At 43.8% G+C, this 22,723-nt stretch overlaps 1 protein-coding gene across 4 annotated transcripts in view; it reads right to left on the reverse strand.

Moving 5' to 3' along the window:
* MCTP1 (multiple C2 and transmembrane domain containing 1) overlaps positions 1-22,723 on the reverse strand; it is a 2,372,456-nt gene that overhangs the window by 2,111,133 nt on the left and 238,600 nt on the right. The window contains exon 1 of one of the 4 annotated variants that reach the window (XM_085632487.1): positions 7,358-7,405. The exons of the other annotated variants lie outside the window; for them this stretch is intronic. Within the exon in view, the coding sequence (XP_085488613.1) occupies positions 7,358-7,360 (3 nt within the window). The 5' untranslated portion in view covers positions 7,361-7,405. Of the gene's footprint in view, positions 1-7,357; positions 7,406-22,723 lie in introns of those variants that run through there. 4 annotated transcript variants of the gene reach the window in all.

Below are 22,723 nucleotides of genomic sequence, written 5' to 3' on the forward strand. Positions count from 1 at the left end.
TCATTCAATATAGACACACAGTGATCTAGTTAGATGGACTTGGAAGTTTTTAAGCTGAGGGACACATATCCTGGTAACCGACCATATGCTTCCATAGGCCTCCCCACTCCCTACTCTTGTCATCATTCTTCAACATAGCTGTTGGACCTGGCATCCTTGGCGTGGTTTTCCCTGACTTTTTGCCTCTACCCCCTGTGTTTTTGATGCTGTGCTGGATTTCGTTTTTGCTGGCTTAGATGCTTTGGGCACTTTGCCACTACTAATCAGTGTCAAAGTGCAAGTGCTCCCTGAGTAAATTGATATTGTGATTGGTTCTCCCTGATTGGAATATTTGTTTTACCAGTAGGTTCCTAGTAAAGTGCACTGAGTGTGTCAGGGCTGGTAAATCAAATGCTACTAGTGGGCTTGCAGCGCTGATTGTGACACCCACATGTGTAGCCCAGAAAATATGTCTCAGGCCTGCCACCGCAGTGCCTGCGCGCACTGCGGTGGGAGGCCTGAGACATTGTTAACTGTAATGTCGACCTGGCAAGTGCACCCACTTGCCAGGCCCTACCTTTCCCTTTACTTGCACATAGGACACCCCTATGGTAGGACCAAGGTAGCCCCCGGGGCAGGGTGCAGTGTATGTGAAAGGCAGGACATGTGCTGGTGTGTGTAACATGTCCTGATAGTGAAATACTGCTTATCTCGTTTTTCACTATTGCAAGGCTAACTTGCCCATAGGACAGAATGGGGAATGCTCTGTAACATTTTACAAGCATATCTTCCCATAGGAGTAAGATTGAAAATTGGAGTCTGGTATCCCTGAACTCAGAATTTGATAACACATCTTTTAGTAAGGAAGGTTTTTAAATTCTGTGTTTGAAAATAGCACTTTTAGAAAGTGTCTATTTTCTTGTTCAACCTTTCTTTGTGCCTCTGCCTGATTGTGGATTGACTGCCTGGCTTTGGAGTGACAGGGGCTGGGGTGGCTCCAGGAGTCTGGGTGAGTCAGCACTAGGCTGAATAGGCCTGATCTGCATTTGGAGTGGTGGGAGGAGTAGCACCTGTACCTGAATAGGGCTGTGCCTGCCTTCCACAATACTGGCTCTGCCCCCCTGCTGTGTGTCTGGATCCAAGGTTCACACTGACAAAGGATTTTGTTGTGCACTGGCAGAGTGCACCCAGAACTGATTTGGACTGGGATCAGAGCCTCTTACACAAAGGGATCAAAGACATTTTAAGTACTAGACCTAAAACCCCTGAACTTTAGTCTATTGCTGGAATCAAGAGGAACCTTTGCTGAGAAGAAGAGCTGAAGAAACTGCGGAGAAGTACTGCCCTTTCTGTGTGTCTGGGGTTGGCATGCAGTTGCTGTTTCTGCCAAAGAAAGGATAAGGACTTTGCTGTGTGTTGTGTCCCCTACTTGAAGAAGGACTTTGCTGTGTGCTGTGTTCCCTGCTTAAGGAAAGTCTCCAAGGGCCTGAAGAAGAGCTGGCCTCCTGTTTTGAAGTCCCAGGAACAAAAGGACTTCACCCCCAGCTCCCCTGACCTTCCGCCACCGCCGCTGTGATGCCGCGACCTGCACCGAGGCCCGAGGAGCCACTCATAAAATGAACGACGCAGCACCCGGCCTGCTCCGCAGCCCCGATGCTCATCGGCCGTGACCGACGCCAGCGTTCACATCGACTCTGTCTTCACCAGCGCCTGCATCCTGTTATCGCTGCACCGATTACCACCGAGGGTGACTCAAGACACTCGCCAACGTCGAATCATCACCGGAGCCGACATCGGCCATCTTCGACGCCGTACAACGTCACCAACTTCATATTCCAAGGTACTGTTGTGTCGGGGTCTGTGTGACTCTGTGCCCGACGCCGAGATCCTCGCGGGCGGCGCCGTACTTTGGATTTTGTGCTGTCCTGACGTTGTGATGCCCTAGTTGGTGCTATTTGATTTCTACAAGTTTATTTTTGCAACATCATTTTTAAAGACATTTACTGAGTATCTGTATGTTGAATTTTTGTCATTTTGGGTCTTGTTAAGTTTAGTTTTATTTTTCTAAACTGGTGTGGTGTCCATTTGTGGTGATTTCACTGTGTTACTGTGAGTGTTGGTGCAAATACTTTACACATTGCCTTTGGGATAAGCCTATCTGCTCGTGCCAAGCTACCAAAAGGGGTGAGCAGGGGTTATCTAAAGTGTGTATCCCCCTTACCGTGACTAGAAGCAAGGGTCCCGATTTGGACAAAGGTACCTACCTCTGCCAACTAGAGACCCCTATTTCTAAAAGTAGCAGATCAAGGAAGCCATGTAGTCATCTATGTATACATGTATTAATGTATAAAGTATGTAACTTATGTACTTTTGAAATAGCTATGTATGTAGTTTATTCTTTTTTGTTTCTTTCTGGGTGAAAAAGAATTTCCCCCCAGGTGGAAAATATGCCACCATATGTGTGCATTTTAAGCATTGGAATACTGAAAAAAATCTGCATCTGGCGTAGATCCACTGTAGCAGCTCCAGACTCTTACAAATACAATCAAAGCCAGAAATTTGCTCTAAAACATAAGAGTAATCAAAATGAAGCACATTTTTGTCCTTTTTTGCTTTGTGTACAGAAAATAAGAACGTGTAGCGTTTTCCAATACATGTAAAACACAGCTAAAGTTCAAAATACAAACATTTGGAAAATATTAGCACAAAATATATGAAAATGAAGTAAAAATGAGGCATTAATTTTGAAAAGTAAAGGAAAAATGGAATAGACAACGGCTGGGAAATTAGTTTTTAAGTCAAAAGAGTTGTAGAAGTACCACATTCAACTGCATTTTCGTGTAACTGGAGATTCCAGAGATGTAATCTGTACTGTGTTTATTCCGTTCACCATAGCTAGTAATTAATGGCTCCAATGCCAGATTAAATCAAAGAAAATTAGGCTGGAATTCTGTCAAGGAGCAAAATATTTGAGATGTAAAATTCATTTCGCATGCAACTTGAATTCTGCATTTTGAAGAAACCGAGTGATGTCTCACTTCTCCCGTTTCATTGGGATTAAAGTTCATCGCAGAGTGGTACTGGCTCTTGCGCGTGGTGTCTCAAAGGACAGGGATTTGTCAAGGGGGATTATGTTTCTAAAGCAACCACTGAAGCAAGAAACCACTCATTTCAGAGCCGCGGCCCTGCTCCTTGAAAGCGTCGACAGTGCTGGTCTGAGCCAATACTGAGCATCACCCACCAATGCCGAGGGGTCGGTGATGTGCAGGGATACAAACAGTGGAATGGAATGAAATGGCAAAACATGAGTCATCGGTGATCATTGGTAGTTTCATGGTTGTCCTCTGAATTCCCTTCCTGTCTCTAGTTAATAAACCAATAGACTACATTAAGTCACTACACTACACTACACGAAAGCTACAGAGAGTACATAACTCTGCTGCCAGATTGCTATGCCGAACTCCGAGAACAGCTTCTATTTCCGCTTCCTTGAGGGACCTTCATTGGTTAAGTGTTGAAAATAAGACTAAGTTTAGAGCTCTGAACTATATGTTCAGAATCAAGCACAGCATGTGCGTGCAAAATCTAGTCCACCCTTACTTGCCTTCACGCACTCTAAGATCTACCACTCAGGCCAAATTTCAGGTACCAAAGATCAGACTGTCCCGTATGGGTGGCTGTTCTTTTTCCTATTTGGGCCCTGTTCTGTGGAACGCTCTACCGTCATCTCTTCGTACACAGCTGAATGTTACTCTCTTTCGTAAGTCTCTTAAAACCTGGCTTTTTAATCAGTAAGTTTACCTACTTCTCTGTCGTTTCCGCAGGGCGCCGGGAAACCCGTTTGGGTAGCTGTTGCGCCTAGATATAAATTTAAATAACATAACATAACATAACATTGGCCATAAATGTCAATGTCAACGGGCAAAGTATTCATGGCTTCCAGTTCTTGTGCCCCACCCAGTGCCAGTCTCTTCGATAGAAGATCTTGGATTTCTGACAGACATCTCACTTTCATTATTCTTCCAAAGCAGCTCAATAGTGATTTATGATTGTATCACTAAAAGTAGTCCGTGGAATATTTCTCATATTTCCTATTTGAGTTACTATTGTGAATGATGCACCATCTTCCTGCAGCTTCAGTTTGTTCCTAGTTCTGCCAAAAAAACACACACTTGCAGCAAAAAATAATGTTTGTGCCACGCTTAATTAGTATGCAAAATCTCTAAAACCATATCATATCTGCCCCGGACCACTCCATTGTCTCAGTGTACCAGCAGAGAATTAAGGGGCAGATTTATGGGATTTGTCAGGCAGAGCAGCAAGTCACCTTGCTGCGCTGTGTGACTGGGTAAGGGCAGGAATGCACTGTATTTAAAAGAATATGGCACACTCCTGTCTTTTGCCCTGTGCTGGCGCTGTTTTGGCTGCTTAGCACCCTTGCAGGCCCCCTTGCACCATGTTGCAAGGGAGCCTGTGTTGCATACAGGATTCTGAGAGACATATTCCTCTATGTGTGCTGCAAAATGCAGCATACATAGAAAGAGCCACTAACGAGGAGAAATGAAGGAATTTCTCCTCATTATGCCTCTCCTGGGAAGGCATGTTTTTTGGCGCATTCCGAGGCTTACCAGTTCTGGTAAATGTGGGAATGAAAGGAACAGCAACTCAACACCTCCCTAGCGCAGAGTAAAGTAATGAAGCAATTTGCACTGCGATGCTTTACTCGAGATTTATGAAGCCACTCAGGGCCCCCAAGCTGGCCTTGTGTGACTTCATAAATCTCATTTCTGAGCTGCGTGGTGCATACACCACGTTTTGTGGTGCAAGCGCAACGCAACTAGTGTCATAAATACACTCTACGTTTCAGAGACTGTGCATGGCTCAACAGACAACATAACACAGCAACGATTTTCACAACTCAAAATACATCCACTTTAAACTCCATCAGCAAACATATTTTCCGGATCAATAGACAACAAGTAATCCAGTTAGAGCTAATTCCCGGGACATTACAAGATTCTGTCTGGGATCTTAGAAAAGCACTCTTTCTCCTGTCAAAGGTTTCCTTCTTCCCTGGACTACACACGTCCGTCGGCTGCGCTGCCGCCTCTGATGCAGGAAACCAGGGTTTGAGCCTCGAGGTCGTGTCCACATCCTGTGATTCTGGGCAAATCACTTAATCTCCCCGTGCCTGAATGTGTAATGTAAATACTGTGCTATGTAAAGCGCTCCAATACTTTCGGGTCGAGTTCGCGCTATATAAATATGCAACAAAAAAAAACAAAAAAAGGGAAAAAAAGCAAATCTTTGGGTAGAGGCACAAAACAAGATAGATGGCTGCACCTTGAAGTAATATGGGTAAGAAACAACTCGGGTCCTAACAAATGCAATACCTTGGAAAACTGCTAACTGAGATAACCTCCCACTGGGGATATGGACCTCTCTCTCCCTCCCCGACCCCTTTCCTATATTAGTGTTATAAAGACTAGGGGTAATTGGTATAAACAAAAATGCACTCCAGCCTGGTTGTATGGTTGGGTGCACAAACTAATGTCAAGTTATGTTTCAAGTGCAATGTATGAGTCATCAAAATGAAGGTCTATGCTGTAACTGGTATTTAATCACAGTCTGGCTTTATAGCTGAAGTAACAATCTTCTGGCACATGCATCAACAATGCCATTTGTGATTCCTTATTAACGAAAAATAAGGATTCGCTAATAAGGAATAGCAAAAGGCTATACATGTAGAAACCGCTTAGAAAATTGCGATTTCTAAACATTCCTTAATTGCGACTCGCAAATTGCGAGTCGCAATTAAGGAATTCCTCCCCATTCATTCCTATGGGCCTAGAGGCCCATAGGAATGAATGGGAAGACATTCTTAATTTGCGATTTTCAATTAGAGAATCGCAAATTGAGATTGTAATTTCAAGGGTGCCAGGGTGTCAAAAGGACACCCTGTTTGCACCCCTGAAATCTGCATATGAATACATCTTGCACACACACATGCCGCAAGGGCATGTGTGTGTGCAAAATGGAACTTTGAAAAATGCGCTTTAGTGCATTTTTCAAAGTTTTTGCAAATTACCATGAATTTCAACTTCATGATAATTTGCTCCTCCTATTAGCGAAATCGCTAGATTTTTTACTTTAATGCATTGCATTTAAGGAATCTCAATTTGCGATTCCTTAAATGCAATGGCAATTTAAGTAATCACTATTTAGAGATTACTTAAATTGCGATTTTTGCATTTGGGATGATGCATCCCAAATGCAAAAATACCGGTCACAAAGGGGCAGATTCTGAGAGTCTGCCCGTTTGCGACCGGTATTTGCTTTGATGCATGTGGGCCTTAGTCAGTGAAGGGAAATCATTCTTTTTAGTCACAAACCGTCTCCATTTTCTTCTCTGGGCAGCTCTTGTTTCTGACCTGGAAATCAGATTTCACCCCATTTACTCTGCTTAAATGGGAACCATTTCACTCCAAATTGTTTTAACTGGCACTCTGGTAAATCAGTTTTTCTTCAGAAAGTAATGCTACACAGTTGTGCAGAGTACATATATGGAGTGGTTAAGAAAAGGCGTTATTTCTCCCACCTAGACATAGTAGATTAAATATGTTTTTAGAATGGGTGTTTACTGGAGCCTGAGGTTTATGACACGTTCACAACGCATAAAATGGGGTACAGTCTTAACAGAACAAAGGAAGATAAGATAACTTGTCTGCATTTGCACTGAACAATTTCTGCCTCCCTGCCTTCAGTCTGAGCTTTACAATATCTGTGTCCAATGATTTCCTCAAAATCAGTCCTACCTCACCATGTAAGCATGTACTTTTCTAAAATCAACAAGACTGGGAAGTTCCCCGCGGGAGATCCATCATTTCAGGAATTGTTTCACCCCAAGAGAGAAAAGATTAGAATTTGGAGATTACTTCCTACATCCAATAGGTCAAAACTTACCATCTATTATTCATTGTAGTGGAGAGGGACATGGCCAGGATGTGGGGACATGTACAAACCCCATCAAAATTTGTGTAGCAGCAGCACATGAACTGATGCATGATAGGGGAACGGGTGGTGTATGAGGGATGATGATGCCCCAAGAAATTTGACAAGGTCTGGGGAAAATGGCAAACTTATTATGGATTCAGTGATGGCATTGGTGAATCAATTGGTGATGCTACACCAGGAACTGTACCGGGTGAACATGTCCAAGGGGATTACAGGACCCCTCACCTTAATAATAGGGCAAAGGAGCGGAGAGGACAGCCTTTGTGGTGTCTCAATTTAGAACTGCACAAAGCATCCTGTGATAATGTTGTGTAGATTATTTTGTGCCAAGAGAATACAATAAAATAGGTATAAAAAAACTTACCATCTAACATCTGGAGTACACAATATATTTTCAACAAAATCTAAGATCGCCCATGGGAATTAGACATGATACTGGCTACTCCTGAAATCCGCTCTGTCTTTACCAGTATTCCCATTGAATTTTGAATCAAAGCCAGCAGAAATGTTCTAGATATGCAAAAGGAAATAATGTATCACCATAAAGAAATGGTCATTCAAATGATTTAACTAATCCTTGAAAATAATGTTTTCATACACAACAAGTAGTACAGACAAAAATAGGGAGTGGCAATGGGTTCCAAATTTTTACCGTCCCATGCAAATCTATTCATGAGTTAGTTTGCAGCAAAGAGACCAGTATCCTCCTCAACCACATTTTTATTGAGGGAGAGACTTTCTATTTTGTTTTTGAATAATTTTTATAGAATTTTGTAGATAACAAGAAATCAATCAATTTCCAGAACTTAGAATAAGAATACATAACATATCCAGCATTTCCAGCAAACAAGAAGAAAAAAGAAAAGGAAAAAACACATGCTTTAAAAGCAAAACAATACTTATAAACCAATTAAAGGAGAGACTTTGTTGATGGTTTGGCAACAGCTCTTGGAGCTATGGACAGGGGCAGATGAGAATCTTGCACAGACTTGAGCTCAGATCACAAATCCATTGACCATATATCATCGAATCCAACAGAGAAGATGTCTTTTTCCGAGGAATTCTTCCCCCGCCAATGAAACAACGAACAATTGATCAGAGGAAAGCGTAAAAGTTGGGGGGCGGGGAGGAAGAGGCAAAACCAAAGAAGTCAACAACAGAGAAAAAAGCAACTGTACTACCGGCATGGGAACACTCGGCCAGGGAATGAAGAGACCATAATGGCAGAGTCAACGCAGCAGTTAACTGTAATTAATCTCTCTAATAGAACCATTTTTAACAATGAAGAAAATGTGCTCAAATTGGGTGTATCTTTCTGTCCACTTACCTTGCTTGATTATGCACAAACATGTATCGATCTGTATAAAGTTGCGTGCAAATTGAACTCATTTAGGATACATGCATTACGAGCAAGAGGCACATTTCAACAAACCCCAAGTAGATCATTCGAGGATAAGCCTAATTTAGCAATTGAAGATTGCCCAGCCGAAGATTGTTGTAACATTTCCTTTCCATATAGTTCTGCATAGAAAAAGTTTTTATGTTTGAAAATAAATATTTTAAACAGCTGCAAGGGGCCTCCATTGCCACCTGCATGCTCCCTTTTACGCCAATCTTTTGGTGGGCTGGTGGGAAAAGCAGGTGCTCTGGAGTGGAAAAACAGAACATTGGATCGACAAAGTCAGTATGTGGCTTAGATATATTGATGGCGTCTTTTTTGTGTGGGAGGGTACTGAACCTGATCTTAAACTGCTTTTGACATCATTAAATAACAACAAAATGAATTTAAGTTTCACCATGCTTCATAGACAGCAGAATATCAATTTCCTTGATCTTAGACTAACGGTATGCAATGGGACCATCTGTACTGAACCATAAGGAAAGGAAGCAGCAGGTAACTCTTCATTGCATGCTGCAAGCTGTCATCCACCAAAATGTAGGTGGAATAGTCCATACAGCGACTTCCTCTGAGCCAAACGTAACTGTGGCTCGGAGGAGACATACCAAAAAAACAAAAGTGAGATGATGGTTAGGCTACGTGCCAGAAATTACCCACACAGAGCACTGCAACAGGCTAACAAAGGAGCAGAATCCATAAGTAGAGAAGATGTCCTTTTTCAACCACTTCCTCCCAATATCAGAAATGAAGGTAAAGGTGGCCGTTAGAAATGGGGGTCTCTAGTTGGCAGAGGTAGGTAGCTTTGTCCAAATAGGGGCCGTTAAGTCTAGTCAGGGTAAGGGGGATACACTCCTAAAATAACCCCTGCTCACCCCCTTGGTAGCTTGGCATGAACAGACAGGTTGATCTCAGAGGCAGTGAGTAAAGTATTTGTGAACACATACAATAATATGATGACAACACTACAAATGGACACCATACCAGTTTAGAAAAATAAGTAATCTTTATCTAAACCAAAACAAGACCAAACAACAAAAATCCACAAACCAGTTATCTAGATATCCTCAATAATAGGTTATTCACTCAATTATAGTTTGTAGCATCAAATAACTCCACCTTGACAGATGAAAATCCCTAAGAACGGCGCCGACCGCGAAGTGTGCCGCGTCAGGCGCGGAGTCAAGCGGACCCCCAAAGCAAAGCATAGTACCTTGGAATTGATAAAAGCAAAGATGGTGCATGGTGTCGGGGAGGTGATGCTTTGTTGGCGCCGGGCAGCGTCGGTTCCTTACAACCCCAGGGGAGGTGAAGCCTTGGTTCCTTACTGCGGTGCAGGGGACGTGAGACATTGGTTCCTTACTGTGTAGGGGAGGTGACGTCATGGTGGCGACAAGGCGTTGGTTCCTTACAACGGTGTGGTGTGGATGGATTTGGGAGTCACCCATGCCGAGTATCGGCTCCGCGTTGATGAAGCACCGGAGTCGGTGAATTTGGGGTTGCGGTGCGAGTTAGGTCGGTGCGACATGGATGTCACGAGCGGTGTCCTCGGCTCTGGTGCAGGCAGCGGCCTCGGTGACGGCTTCGGAGTCGATGCGGCACAGCGTCAGCAGGTGTTGGGCCTACAGCGCAAGTCAGGGCGGTGCATCGTGCTCTTCACGAGCGGTGCCCACGGGTTTGGTGCAGGTTACGGTGTCGCTCGCCAGCGTCGGTGTTGCAATTTCCTTCTTTGGCAGCTCAAACAGGAGTTCCAGATGCAGAGAGATAGAAGATATGAAGTCTTTGTGTCCTTGAGACATCAGAACAGGAGGCAAGCTCAATTTCAAGCCCTTGGGGATCCTCTTCAAGCAGGGGACACAGCAAACAGGAAAGTCCATCTCCTTTCCTTGGCAGCAAGTAGCCACTGCAGGCCAACCCCAGACAACAAGCAGCACAGGAACAGTATTCCTCTTCAGCATCTTCGGCTCTTCTCCTTGGCAAAGGTTTCTCTTGATTCCCAGAAGTGATCTAAAAGTCTGGGGTCTAGGCCCCTCTTTCTATACACAAAAATCCTTTGTTCTCTGAAGGCAGAGAGTTTCTGTACCCAGCCCAAACCAGTTCAGTCCTCTCTGGTGCAGCTTCCTGGCAGGAGGTGGAGACAGCATTGTAGAAGGCGGCCAACCACGCCCATTCAGGTGAAAGGAAATCTCCTCCCCCTACTCTAAATGCAGCCCAGGTCTATTCAGCCCAGCCATGAGTCATCAGGCTCTCTGGAGCCACTGCCCCTCTCAAGCCCCTGTCATCCAAAAGCCAGACATGCAATACACAAACCTAGCAGAAGCACACTGGATGGTTAAGCAAGAAAATACCTACTTTCTATCAGTCGTATTTTCAAACACAGAATGTAAAAATCACCCTCAATAAAAGATGCATCTTAACATTCTGCGTTCAGGCATACTAAACTTTATTGTCCTACCTTGTTCTCAGGGGTAGTTATGTTTATAAGATGTTATAAGCAAACTCCCCAATCTATCCTATGGGAACAAGTAGTCTTGCAATAGTGAAAAATGAAATTGGCAGTAATTCACTATCAGAACATCCCACACACACCAGGGCATGTCCTTTCTTTCACATACACGGCACCCTGTCCATAGGGGTACCTTGGGCCTACCTAAGGGTTGACTGATATGTATGAAAAGGGAAGGTTAGGGCCTGGCAAGTGGGTGCACTTACCAAGTCGACATGACAGTACTAGACTGCACACAGGCTCTGCAATGGGAGGCCAGAGTTACAATTTACAGGCTGCTCCTGTGGGTGGCACAATCAGTGCTGCAGCCCACTAGCAGCATTTGATGCCAATCACTGGATCACTAATCCATAAAAACAATTTACAAAGGGAGAACTTGCACTTTGGCACTGAACAGCAGTGGCAAAGTGCCCAAAGCATCTAGACCAGCAAAACAGAGTCCAACTCACAGCAAAAACACAGGAGGCAAAGGCAAAAAATGCAGGAAAGATCAACGCCAATGGTGTCAGGTCTAACAGTGGCCCTATTAGATTGTTACCTAATAGAAGATAGGAATGGTTCCTTCCCTTACCTATCAAAGAAATCGCTCACTTAAGGACATGTTAACTCAGAGCCACCTTGCCCGACAGGAAACTAATTAGTTGAAGCAAGGGAAGGGCTTTTGTAAATGTGGACACTGTAAAGGTTGCAAATACAGCAAGAATGTAAATGAAGTTGCCCTGCAGAGAATCAATAAAAAAGGGAAGATTCTGCATTGTGTGTGATAATGTCATTTAACATGCAATTCACCCGTGACTTAACACGTTACAAGATGGCGACCATATTATCTTGATTTCCTTACTGAGCCAATCTCAATACCATGTCCTTTCTCAGTTTCCAATGCTGTGTATGTAATGAGGATTCCAATACCGTGCACTTTGTGTGATCAAGCCGCAAGGTGAAACGCGTCACGTTGATTTATGATGGAAGAAATCCAAATCATTTTCCTGATACTGTCTGTGGTCTCTGAGAGCGCGAGTGATTGTCTTCGTGTTGGAATTTGGATTATCGGCTGCTCCGCCGACTCTTGCGCCACCTCTCATGACTCCGGCTTCCAGCAGGAGCACTTCTTCTTTGATTCAGTTTGAGGAAGCCCGAGAGTGAGACCTGTCATCCGATTCTTGCATCACGTTTATGGTGAGCGTGGGGCATCCCAGAGTGGGGGACACGCACTTGGGGGTGTTAGTGAGTGGGTTCACCGATGTCGGAAGATGCAGGGGTGCTTACTGCATGCGCTCCCGTAGTGTGGTGTCCGTCTCTGGCTGGCTATCATACTTAGTACTGTTTAAAGCTTAATTAGAGGCTTAACCAAGAGGTCATTGCGCTCCTCACCTTGTGGATATTTTCCTGGGCATCCCCGTATCGATCTTCTTGTACTGTGAGATTCATCTCCACAGGCGTCTCTATGTAGGGGATTGCAAGATGGCACGGATGGCAGGAGGAACTTTCAATGTAAAGGGAGACACGACAGGTATCGGGAAATTGGCAGCAGTGCGGCAGAAGACGTACAGGAGAGTTATAACACGATGGATGATGGCAGTAACAGACGTGCTGAAGCACAGACTCTTTTTGCCAGAGCCCCAGGGAAGAGCAGAGTGGTAACTGTTCAGACTACTCACAACACGAATACGAGAGATCTACTGAAGAAGCTGGAGAAACTCAGTAAAGCAGAGATATCGAAATGGTGGGAGGCAATCTACCTCCATGACTATATCGATAAGGAAATGATTCCTAGAGGACTCAGAATTTACACCACTCCCTCATACGAGTCCCCAGACCCTAAAATGCTGGAAGAGTGCACAGCAAATTCCGCAAAAAGCCCCAAAATCATGCTTGAGATCTTGGTTAAATACGCATGGTTGGACAGGGAGAAGATTATTGGCGAAATCAAACAACTCAGAGACAAACTCAGCAAGAATCCTGAACAAGACATCATTGTGAAATTTTATGATGATCTCAAACAAAGGCTTACCAATTATGAGAAAGACATCAAGACCAGGAAACAGCGCAAACTCCACAGAGACTGCATTGACTATGAGACAGGAAGGATATTGATGTACAGCCACAAGCACGACCATTTATATGATGAGCGTAGTCAGACTACCATGTGGAAACAACCATGTTAACTCAGAGTCACCTTGCCCGACAGGAAACTAATTGGTTGAAGCAAGGGAAGGGCTTTTGTAAATGTTGACACTGTAAAGGTTGCAAATACAGCAAGAATGGTAATGAAGTTACCCTGCAGAGAATCAATAAAAAAGGGAAGATTCTGCATTGTGTATGATAATATCGTTTAACATGCAATTCATCCGTGACTCGACACGTTACAAGATGGCGACCATATTATCTCGATATCCTTACTGAGCTAATCTCAATACCATGTCCTTTCTCAGTTTCCAATGCTGTGTATGTAATGAGGATTCCAATACCGTGCACTTTGTGTGATCAAGCCGCAAGGCGAAATGCGTCACGTTGATTTCTGATGGAATAAATCAAAATCGTTTTCCTGATACTGTCTGTGGTCTCTGAGAGCGCAAGTGATTGTCTCCGTGTTGGAATATATCTATCTATATATATATATATATATATATATATATATATATATATATGTATTACCTACTGGCGGTCGCCAGTAGGTAGTTATAGTTAGGACCCTGTTTCCATAGGAAAACCGCAACATTCTATTTGGAATAACTTTGGCGCCGGTCGACGAATCCTCGCGAATTTTTCAAAATAGGTGGGGCGCTACGCTCCGCTCCTACCCTGAAAGTCTCGGGGGGATTCGTCAAGCGGGGGCTGAGAAAAAAGGGGGGTCCCAAAACGCGTTTTTCCCATGCATTTTTCCATAGGACCTTTAGACACAGCTACAGCCCGAACGGCTGAACAGAGTTACTTGAAATTTGGCAGAGTGGTAGTCCTCAGGTCAAGGAAGTGCCTTTTGTAGGTCTGGTGTAAATCTGTTCAGTAGTTCCTGAGAAAATAGCATTTAAATCAATATATATATCTGTGGCAGCTTACGGTGCGCTTACGGTGCGCTTACGGTAAGCTTACCATACGCGTACGGTGCCGTGCGCGAGCGCGAATCTGATTGGCTGTTAGATCTTAGTAAACATTCGAATCGGTCGAAACCAGGAAGTGGCGGCCGCCATTTTCTCTCTCGCACTCTGAGAGGGGGTTAAAAAACAAAGGCCAAAAACATGTAAAGGGGCTGTTTAGACAGCTCCTAAGCACCTAGCCATGTTGAGGAAGTCCCCAAAGATCCCCCAAGGCCAAAAACGGAATTTTAATTTTTGCGATAATTTCGCCGATTACGCTTACCGTACGCGTACGGTAAAAATTATTTAAAAAAAAAAAATATCCATACTCTCTCCACCCCATGTGCAAATGGTGCCCGTAGAGTACCATTTGTGCATGGCATATTACATTTGTGAAGAAATAAAATATTACCTTTCACAACGAAGCGCATCATATGTCCTCCATGTGCGCATGGTGCGCGAAGCGCATCGTGCGTACATGGCCCATCAAGCGTAACGTGGGCACGCGGTGCGCGTAGCGCACCGTGTGCCCACCGTGCGTGCACGGCACTAACTGCGTAAAGTGGGCGCGCGGTGCGCAAAGCGCACCGCGTGCTCACCGTGCGCGCACGGAACGAACTGCGTTAAGTGGGCGCGCACGCCACGAATGGCGTAAAGTAACTTAGCATTTAAAAAACCGTACAAATTCACTGAAAAAACCATAGGTTTCACACACGTTATAGTTAGGAATTAGCATTTAAAAAAACCTTGCAAGTTTCACACATGTTATAGTTAGCTGGACATTTTACTGATAAAAAAACAATGAAATTCCCCCGTTATAGTTAGTGCAGGCAACTATAACTCACGCGACCGCAATCCTCTGCTGATGACATATGTGTCTTTATGAAAAAAAAATATTTGTAATATATGTATAGCTAAAATTTAATGGAAGAAGACATGGGCAAATAAGTGTCTAAATACAGTATTAGCATCAGCAGAGGATTGCGGTCGCGTGAGTTATAGTTGCCTGCACTAACTATAACGGGGGAATTGCATTGGTTTTTTATCAGTAAAATGTCCAGCTAACTATAACATGTGTGAAACCTATGGTTTTTTCACTGAATTTATATATAAATATCTGTATATTTAAATTAGGGGAGACCCCCAAACACCCCCTTTTTAAAATTACTTTTACCACCCCATACCTCTACCCATCCCTAAACCCTAAAACACCCTTATCATTCTATATCCTACTCACCCTAAACCCTAAAAACACCCCTACCACCCTTTCCACCCCATAAGCCTAAAAACACCCTATACCCCTGCCCACACCTAAACCCTAGAAGCACCCTTATCACCCAATACCCTTACCTACTCCTAAACCATAAAAATAACACCCTTAAGGCCCAATACCCCAGCCCATTTCTAACCCCTAAATATACATATATGTTCACTGAAAAAAACAAAGGTTAAAGTAAAGTTATAGTTAGGTGTGATAAAAATATATGCTTTTAAAAAAACGTAGACATTTATTGAAAAACCAAAGGTTAAAGTAATTTTATAGTAAGGTGAATTTGTCAGTGACAACATTAATTTTTCGAACTATAAAAAATACTGAAATACAACAGTGATTGTTAACAGAGTTAACTATAACTTGCGCCCCCACCATGCACTAGTTATGACCTCACATATTACATCACTCGTGGCATATTCTATGGCATCATTTATGCCATCACTGATGACATCTCAAATAACATCATTGATGACATCAATTCAGACTACACTATTTTGGCTATATGTCTGTATTTGTTCTTATTTGATATTGACAGGGTGAAAAGTAGACACTTACCTGGGACTGATGTCACATCAGGTGTTATATACATGTCATTAGCCAAATAGTTTGACACTTTCGTGGTTCTTAGAAAGATACTGTCAGATGACATCTGCAACAGTGGCAGACATGACAATAATTCTGCATAAAAGTGGGAACATGGCGATTCCCGTTTCTTAAAATGGTTTCAGGGCTTACTCAAGATGGAGTAGTCTGACCTTAAAGGCTTTATGTCAAATCGTTTTTCTAGACTTTCAACACCAATTCCACATGTAAAATTTTAGAATTTATCAATTGCAAAGCTAAATATTGTATCTATGTCATCAAATACCAGTATGGGCTAATCTACACAGTCAGTTGTACTCAACTGTTAAAGAAAGAATCCAAGAACACATATATGATACTAGGAACATAGGAGACAATTTAGAGTATGGCGGAGAAGGTACTCCATTGCAGCAGTGAGAGAGTACCCTCTCCACCAAACTTAGAGGGAACATTATAATGCTGGTCGGACTGCAACCATCCGATCGTCGGTTACGGTCCGAGCAACATCTGCCCTTGTGGTCCGACTGCCGCATTATGATGCGGCGGTCAGAGGCAGAGGGGAGGGAGCAACAGCTGCTGTTCCGATGGGCTCAAGGAGCCTGTCGACCCAGCGGTCGGGATTTATTCCCTACAATAGGGGCGGTGCCTGATCCGGCGTCACCATAGGTATTACAATGTCCCTTTCTGTCTGTCTGTCTATAGCAGTCTGACCATCAAAGAAAAGTAGACAGAAAGAGACTTTGGGGCCCCTTGCATGTGGCTTGGGGAGCACCTGTAGAGACCCCCTAAACATCCCTGCATGGTGTGGCAGGCACTGCATGGTGCCTCCCACAAGGTGCAGGGAATGTTTAAAAAGTGCATATTTCCTATTGTGTCTTATACTGCAGCCCGCAGCACAAACCACAATAGGAATGATACACTTTCTGACTGCTGTGAAGGCTGTTGCATCATTATTAGGGATGCGGAAAATCCAACTCCTTGTTGGGCGTTCCATTTTCGAAACGATGCCGGTCGAACTCTCTTCCGACTGTCATCACAATGATGCCCTTGGTATCAGCCTGACTAATTTACAGATGATCAGACCATAAGTATCTCTGTGGTGGAGACTATTCAATTTCCGTCCCTTATATACTCTTTCAACTGCTCAATGGAATAAGGCAGTCTTAGATTTTACTATTTGATCAATCAGCCTATTTAGAGTGGGTGGTCAAATGGATAGTTTTTACTCTCCCTTACCGCTGTGAAAAACATGGCAGTAACGAACAGCATGAATGCTTAAATTACCTACACACCTTGGAAGATTTCTCCAACTTGTGGTCATTAGTTTTTGCAAAAACATAATCCCGCTTTGAGAAGTTGTTTTTGAAAAAAACAAAAACATGTTAATAGTTTTACGGCCAGTAACATCATTTTGACGGTACCGTCCATCAAACCTTTAACACACTGACAGTAACCACCATTATGCTGGTTGCTGCTAATGTTTAGAGTTGTCCACAAGGCTGTTGGACAACTCTAAATTTGTCAGTTGGACAACCCTCGGTATGGTGGGAGTTAAATACTGCCCCATACCGATGGGCTTACCTCTACATGATGTTAATCAGCCCCTTTGATATGAAACTTACACTCGCTTTACATTTAAGGGATCATCACATACTACAGCAACTTTTGCATTTGAGATTTCATGGAATACAGACTGTCTCTCTCCGTGCTCGATCTGTCAATAAGAACCTAACCCTTAGAGAAATAGAAGGTAGATGGATATTAAGGTTACACTGTGTTGCTTATTGGTTCAATCACAATAGGGAGTGTCATCACTTCCTACATCAATAAATGCTAGCATGATTGGATCAGGGGGTTCTATCTGAGTCTATTTTTTGTTTTGGGGCCATTAAATAGTGTCTCAACGTGTATGTTTCAATGTAACATTATTTTAATAAATTTTGATGTGGTTCTTTCTTTAGACAGTCATGTTAATCACACTTAAAATATCATTTATTATATCACTTAATATAAAGTGTACAAATTGCACCATTACAATGTACAGTTATGCTATAAAACTACTAAATGAACCATACTTTCTCTGCAAAATTCACAGAATTCTGTTTACTTTTACCACTAAATGTTTTTTCTTTCCTTTTATGATATACCCTTCTAAAAATGTCGTACAACACAGAACTACTGTTTTTTTTCCATTCTCAGCCTGCATTTCCCCTATTAGACTAGGACTATGTTTCACGAAAGCCTTCCACTTATTAGCTGAATCATTTCAGAAGTGGATGTCCTCTCACCACACCCCAACAGATACCAACAAGGTTGCTAATTAATCAGTCATATTCTTATTCATTTCTACAAACAACCTATTCACTTCAACCTGCTTCACAGTTATTGATATTTATTTACACACTAGGACCCATCTATTCTCTACATACTTTTTTAGATATCAAACTCTTATCAGGGTTTTTATTATTATGCTCATCCAGTATACATTCTTGTCCTTGCCCCCATTTACCTTAAACCTTTGTCACTTTATAGGACAGTTACTGACAGGTTTACCAGTTAAATCCGCTAGGGGCCAGATGTACAATCGTTTTTAGCAGTAGTGTATGGAGATTTAGGCCATTTGCGACTGCTAAAACAGCTTTTTGTAATGGAGTAACCCTATTTTGCCAGTTGGTAACCTATTACCAACTCGCAAAATAGGGTTTGTGAGCCCCTATTACAAAGGGGCGTGCCAGGGCGTCCCTACCTAATAGCGAGTCGCAGGGGGATGTACAATTGTTTTGGGATGAGGTCACAACAACAATTGCAGTTTACCACCTACATCAGGTAGTATGCCAGTCGTAAACTGGAAAGGGTCCACGGGGGACCCCTTCCTTTTTGTGACTGGTAGCGAAAACATTTTTAAGAGCACCTCCGCCTACCCTGAAATGTTTTTACAGAAACGGTCCATTTTTCTTAATGAACCGCATTCCGTTTTCCTTCAAGGAACTTGGGCTGAATTTCAACAAAAAAAGTTGCTTTATTAAAAAGCAAACACAGACATGGTGGTCTGGTGACCCAAGCAGGCCACCATCCCTGTGTTATTGCACATTCCCAATATGGTCGCAAATTTCGACCTGCCTCAAGAATATTGATGAGGCAGTTCAATTGCGACTCCATTGAACATTTCATTTTGTGAGTCTCTAATTGCGAGACATAAAAAATAACATTTAGAGACTCGCTATATGAAATGGTCATATATCTGTCCCCAAATTCTTTGTTTTCCTACCTCATCGGCAGCACTTGTACACTTTAGCTGCAATGGTTCTACATGCCCATAATAAAAAACCTTGACCAATTTTGGCTAGATAAATATGGCCCACTTCAAGGCAGATATATGTTTTGAGCAGCCGCGGTCGGTAGTAGGAGTAACTGCAGGGCGGTGACGTGGGGAGGGGGAGGGACAGGGTGGGGGGTAGTAAACTATGGATTACGGAGGTTTACAGGTAAGTTAACATATAAATTAATAAAACAAATTTCGTTGCGTGCACTGCATCCACAAATGCGATGCAGTGCACGCAACGAAATTTGTTTTTATTAATTTATATGTTAACTTACCTGTAAACCTCCGTAATCCATAGTTTACTACCCCCACCATGCCCCTCCCCACGTCACCGTCCTGCAGTTACTCCTACTACCGACCCCGGCTGGTTTTGAGGTTCATAGGTGTAATACTTAATGATTTCTTTTCGTGGCCCTTTCACTTACTTTTCAACTTCAGTTCGCCTACTTCGCTGATACAAATTATTTGTATTGATTGTACCTAAGATCATGGTTTTGAGGTTCATAGGTGTAATACTTAATGATTTCTTTTCGTGGCCCTTTCACTTACTTTTCAACTTCAGTTTGCCTACTTCGCTGATACAAATTATTTGTATTGATTGTACCTAAGATCACAGCAATTATATGGGCATTGATATTTTTTTGTCTACTTGGGACATATTGACCATGTTTCATTGGAATGATTCACCTTTAACTAGCAGTTTTTAACATCCACATAAACTTCACTTTTGCTTTGAAACGTTTTAATTAACATGTGTTTTCTCTCCATTAAAATGATTAATTCCATTCCCACATACGTTTAGAGCCTAGCCCCAGTGGCATAACAATAGCCCCCCTTTGGCTCCAGGGCCCACCACCCCGGCACTGTGCTGTGCAAGGGTGGCGGACCCATGGCCTGAAAGCTCCTGACTGGGTCCAGAGCGTGGGTGGGGTGTCCCCCATGTACTTTGCCCCCTCAAGTTTCCTTATGATATTGCCTAGGCCTCAATTATTTTTCGATCTTGACAAGATTTTGTTCCTATTGTAACTACTCATTGTTACTTCCCTTTCAATCTCAGAATTAAGCCTTAGTTAGATTTTATTTGTTCTGTGCACATTCTGGCCTCAAACCCATTCCTCAATATTTACTTTTCATGCACAGGTCAACCTTAACTGACCGATCAAGATGACTAACATCTTATTCTTGACACACCATTTAATTTGTACAACTAGCAGAATATTTACCACCGAACAATTCATTTTCTATTAGATTTAATTTAATGATCGAACTTATGTACTTTGCATCAAACACACCACATTTACACAAGTACTTCTTCCATAGGATTCAATACACACTATATATATTTATATATGTCATGCCATCCTTGGTTCTTATTTCAGATTCTAATGAAAATATATCCTTCAGATTTCTTCCAATTAATTACACTCTTAATTTAACTTAGATTGCACACACACAATCATTTTCTCTTTGTACACATAGGTGTACTTTTACACATGACTGTCTTTTTTCCTGGTCTCAGCTTTAAACTAGACTACCGACTACCCCTGTTTCTTCCTTATGTACGCCCTACTCATGGTTCTTCGCTATTTAATTTTACTAATGCGTCTACAGCAGGGGCCTGTGTTCGACCTCATGGTCACAGGTTCAAATCCCGGCGGGTCCACTCAGCCTTTCATCCATCTGAGGTCGATAAAATGAGTACCATTGAGTTGGGTAACAACAAACATCTGTTATTCAGCGCCAAGATACCCGTAGTGGTGAACGTACACTTTACAAATACACATGTTAAGTTATGCACCCACAGTCTTTGAAGTCTGGTGCACCTTTTATTTCCTTCCCCACCATTTAGGCTCCAATGCACTTTTGTTGAATTTCCTTCCCTTTCTATTTTCTCACATGTTCACCAAATGGGTCCTCTGACTTAATGACCAACAATCTCATTTGTTAAACTCTATCTGATTAAGTCCCAACTGATATATTTACATTTCAAAGCCTTGAAAAAGTCACAGGAGGAACACAACACGTGTCAGGTGTCATTCTTTAACATTGTGCCCGAAACAAACTTTCCATCAGGGGCGATCCTTTTACATCGTGCCCTGATCACATTTTTCACAAGGAATAAAATATGTTCACTGTGAACTTATGAAGCAAGGACAATGGACATTTCAGCACTAGTGACCATGACATCTATGTGACTTCACCTTATTTAGGTGCCGATTCCGATCCTGTAAAACCCGGGTACGAACCGTCGGACGGAGCGTTTTCTCCGTCCGACTCGTACCCGGGAAAAACACCTTACAAACCCGCAAGTACGATTCGTACAGAAACACCATTTCCGTACGAATCGTAAAAAACACCGACCGGCTAAAAGATACCCACAATTCGGATCCGGGACACCACGTACGCGACCTTCGCACGGAGTCAGGCAGCGTTTTACTGATTAGCAAGTACGATTCGTACCCACAGCACTTCGCACGGTAACATTTTTACGGGATCCAAAAAGTGCCGGAAAAGCTAAGTACGCCGCGATGCACGACGAAAAGGGGGCCCGGTACGCACCGTACCCACAGCCCCCCCATGTACGCACCGTACCCCCAGCCCCCCGTAGGTACGGAGCGTACCCCCACGTACCCCCACCCCCGTAGGTACGGAGCGTACCCCCACCCCCGTAGGTACGGAGTGTACCCCCACCCCCGTAGGTACGGAGCGTACCCCCACCCCACCCCCATAGGTACGGAGCGTACCCACACCCCCGTAGGTACGGAGCGTACCCACACCCCCGTAGGTACGGAGCGTACCCACACCCCCGTAGGTACGGAGCATACCCCCACCCCACCCCGTAGGTACGGAGCGTACCTACACCCCCGTAGGTACGGAGCGTACCCACACCCCCGTAGGTACAGAGCGTACCCACACCCCCGTAGGTACGGAGCATACCCCCACCCCCGTAGGTACGGTGCGGACCTACGGGCTGGGGGTCCGCACCGTACCTACGGGGGTGGGGGTATGCTCCATACCTACGGGGGTGTGGGTATGCTCCGTACCTACGGTGGTGGGTGGGGGTACGCTCCGTACCTATGGGGGTATGGGTACGCTCCGTACCTACGGGGGTGGGGTGGGGGTACGCTCCATACCTACAGGGGTGTGGGTACGCTCTGTACCAATGGGGGTGGGGTGTGGGTACGCTCCGTACCTACGGGGGTGGGGTGGGGGTACGGCGCATACATGGGGTGGGGTGGGGGTATAGCGCATACTTGGGGGGCGGGCTGGGGGGTGTTCTGCGCATATGCGGGCACATGTTTGGACGTCTCCATGGTTGCCATGGGAGTTCGCTCCGTACGGTGTTTTTTCCATACGGTTGTGCATTCGGACGGACGGGACGGATCGTACTTGCGCGCTCGGACTTCAGTTTACCGATTCGTACGTAAAACTGTCCGGGGACGTGTCGGACACTTTTACCGACCCGAGGACGTGTCGGGGAATTTTCCCAATGCGATTCGTCTGGATTTTTTAACATACGAATCGTACTTGCCAGTTTGTACGGGACTTGTACGATTCGTACGTAAAAAAATCCAGA

This window comes from Triturus cristatus, chromosome 2_1, assembly GCF_964204655.1.
Source record: "Triturus cristatus chromosome 2_1, aTriCri1.1, whole genome shotgun sequence".
Lineage (NCBI taxonomy): Eukaryota > Metazoa > Chordata > Amphibia > Caudata > Salamandridae > Triturus > Triturus cristatus.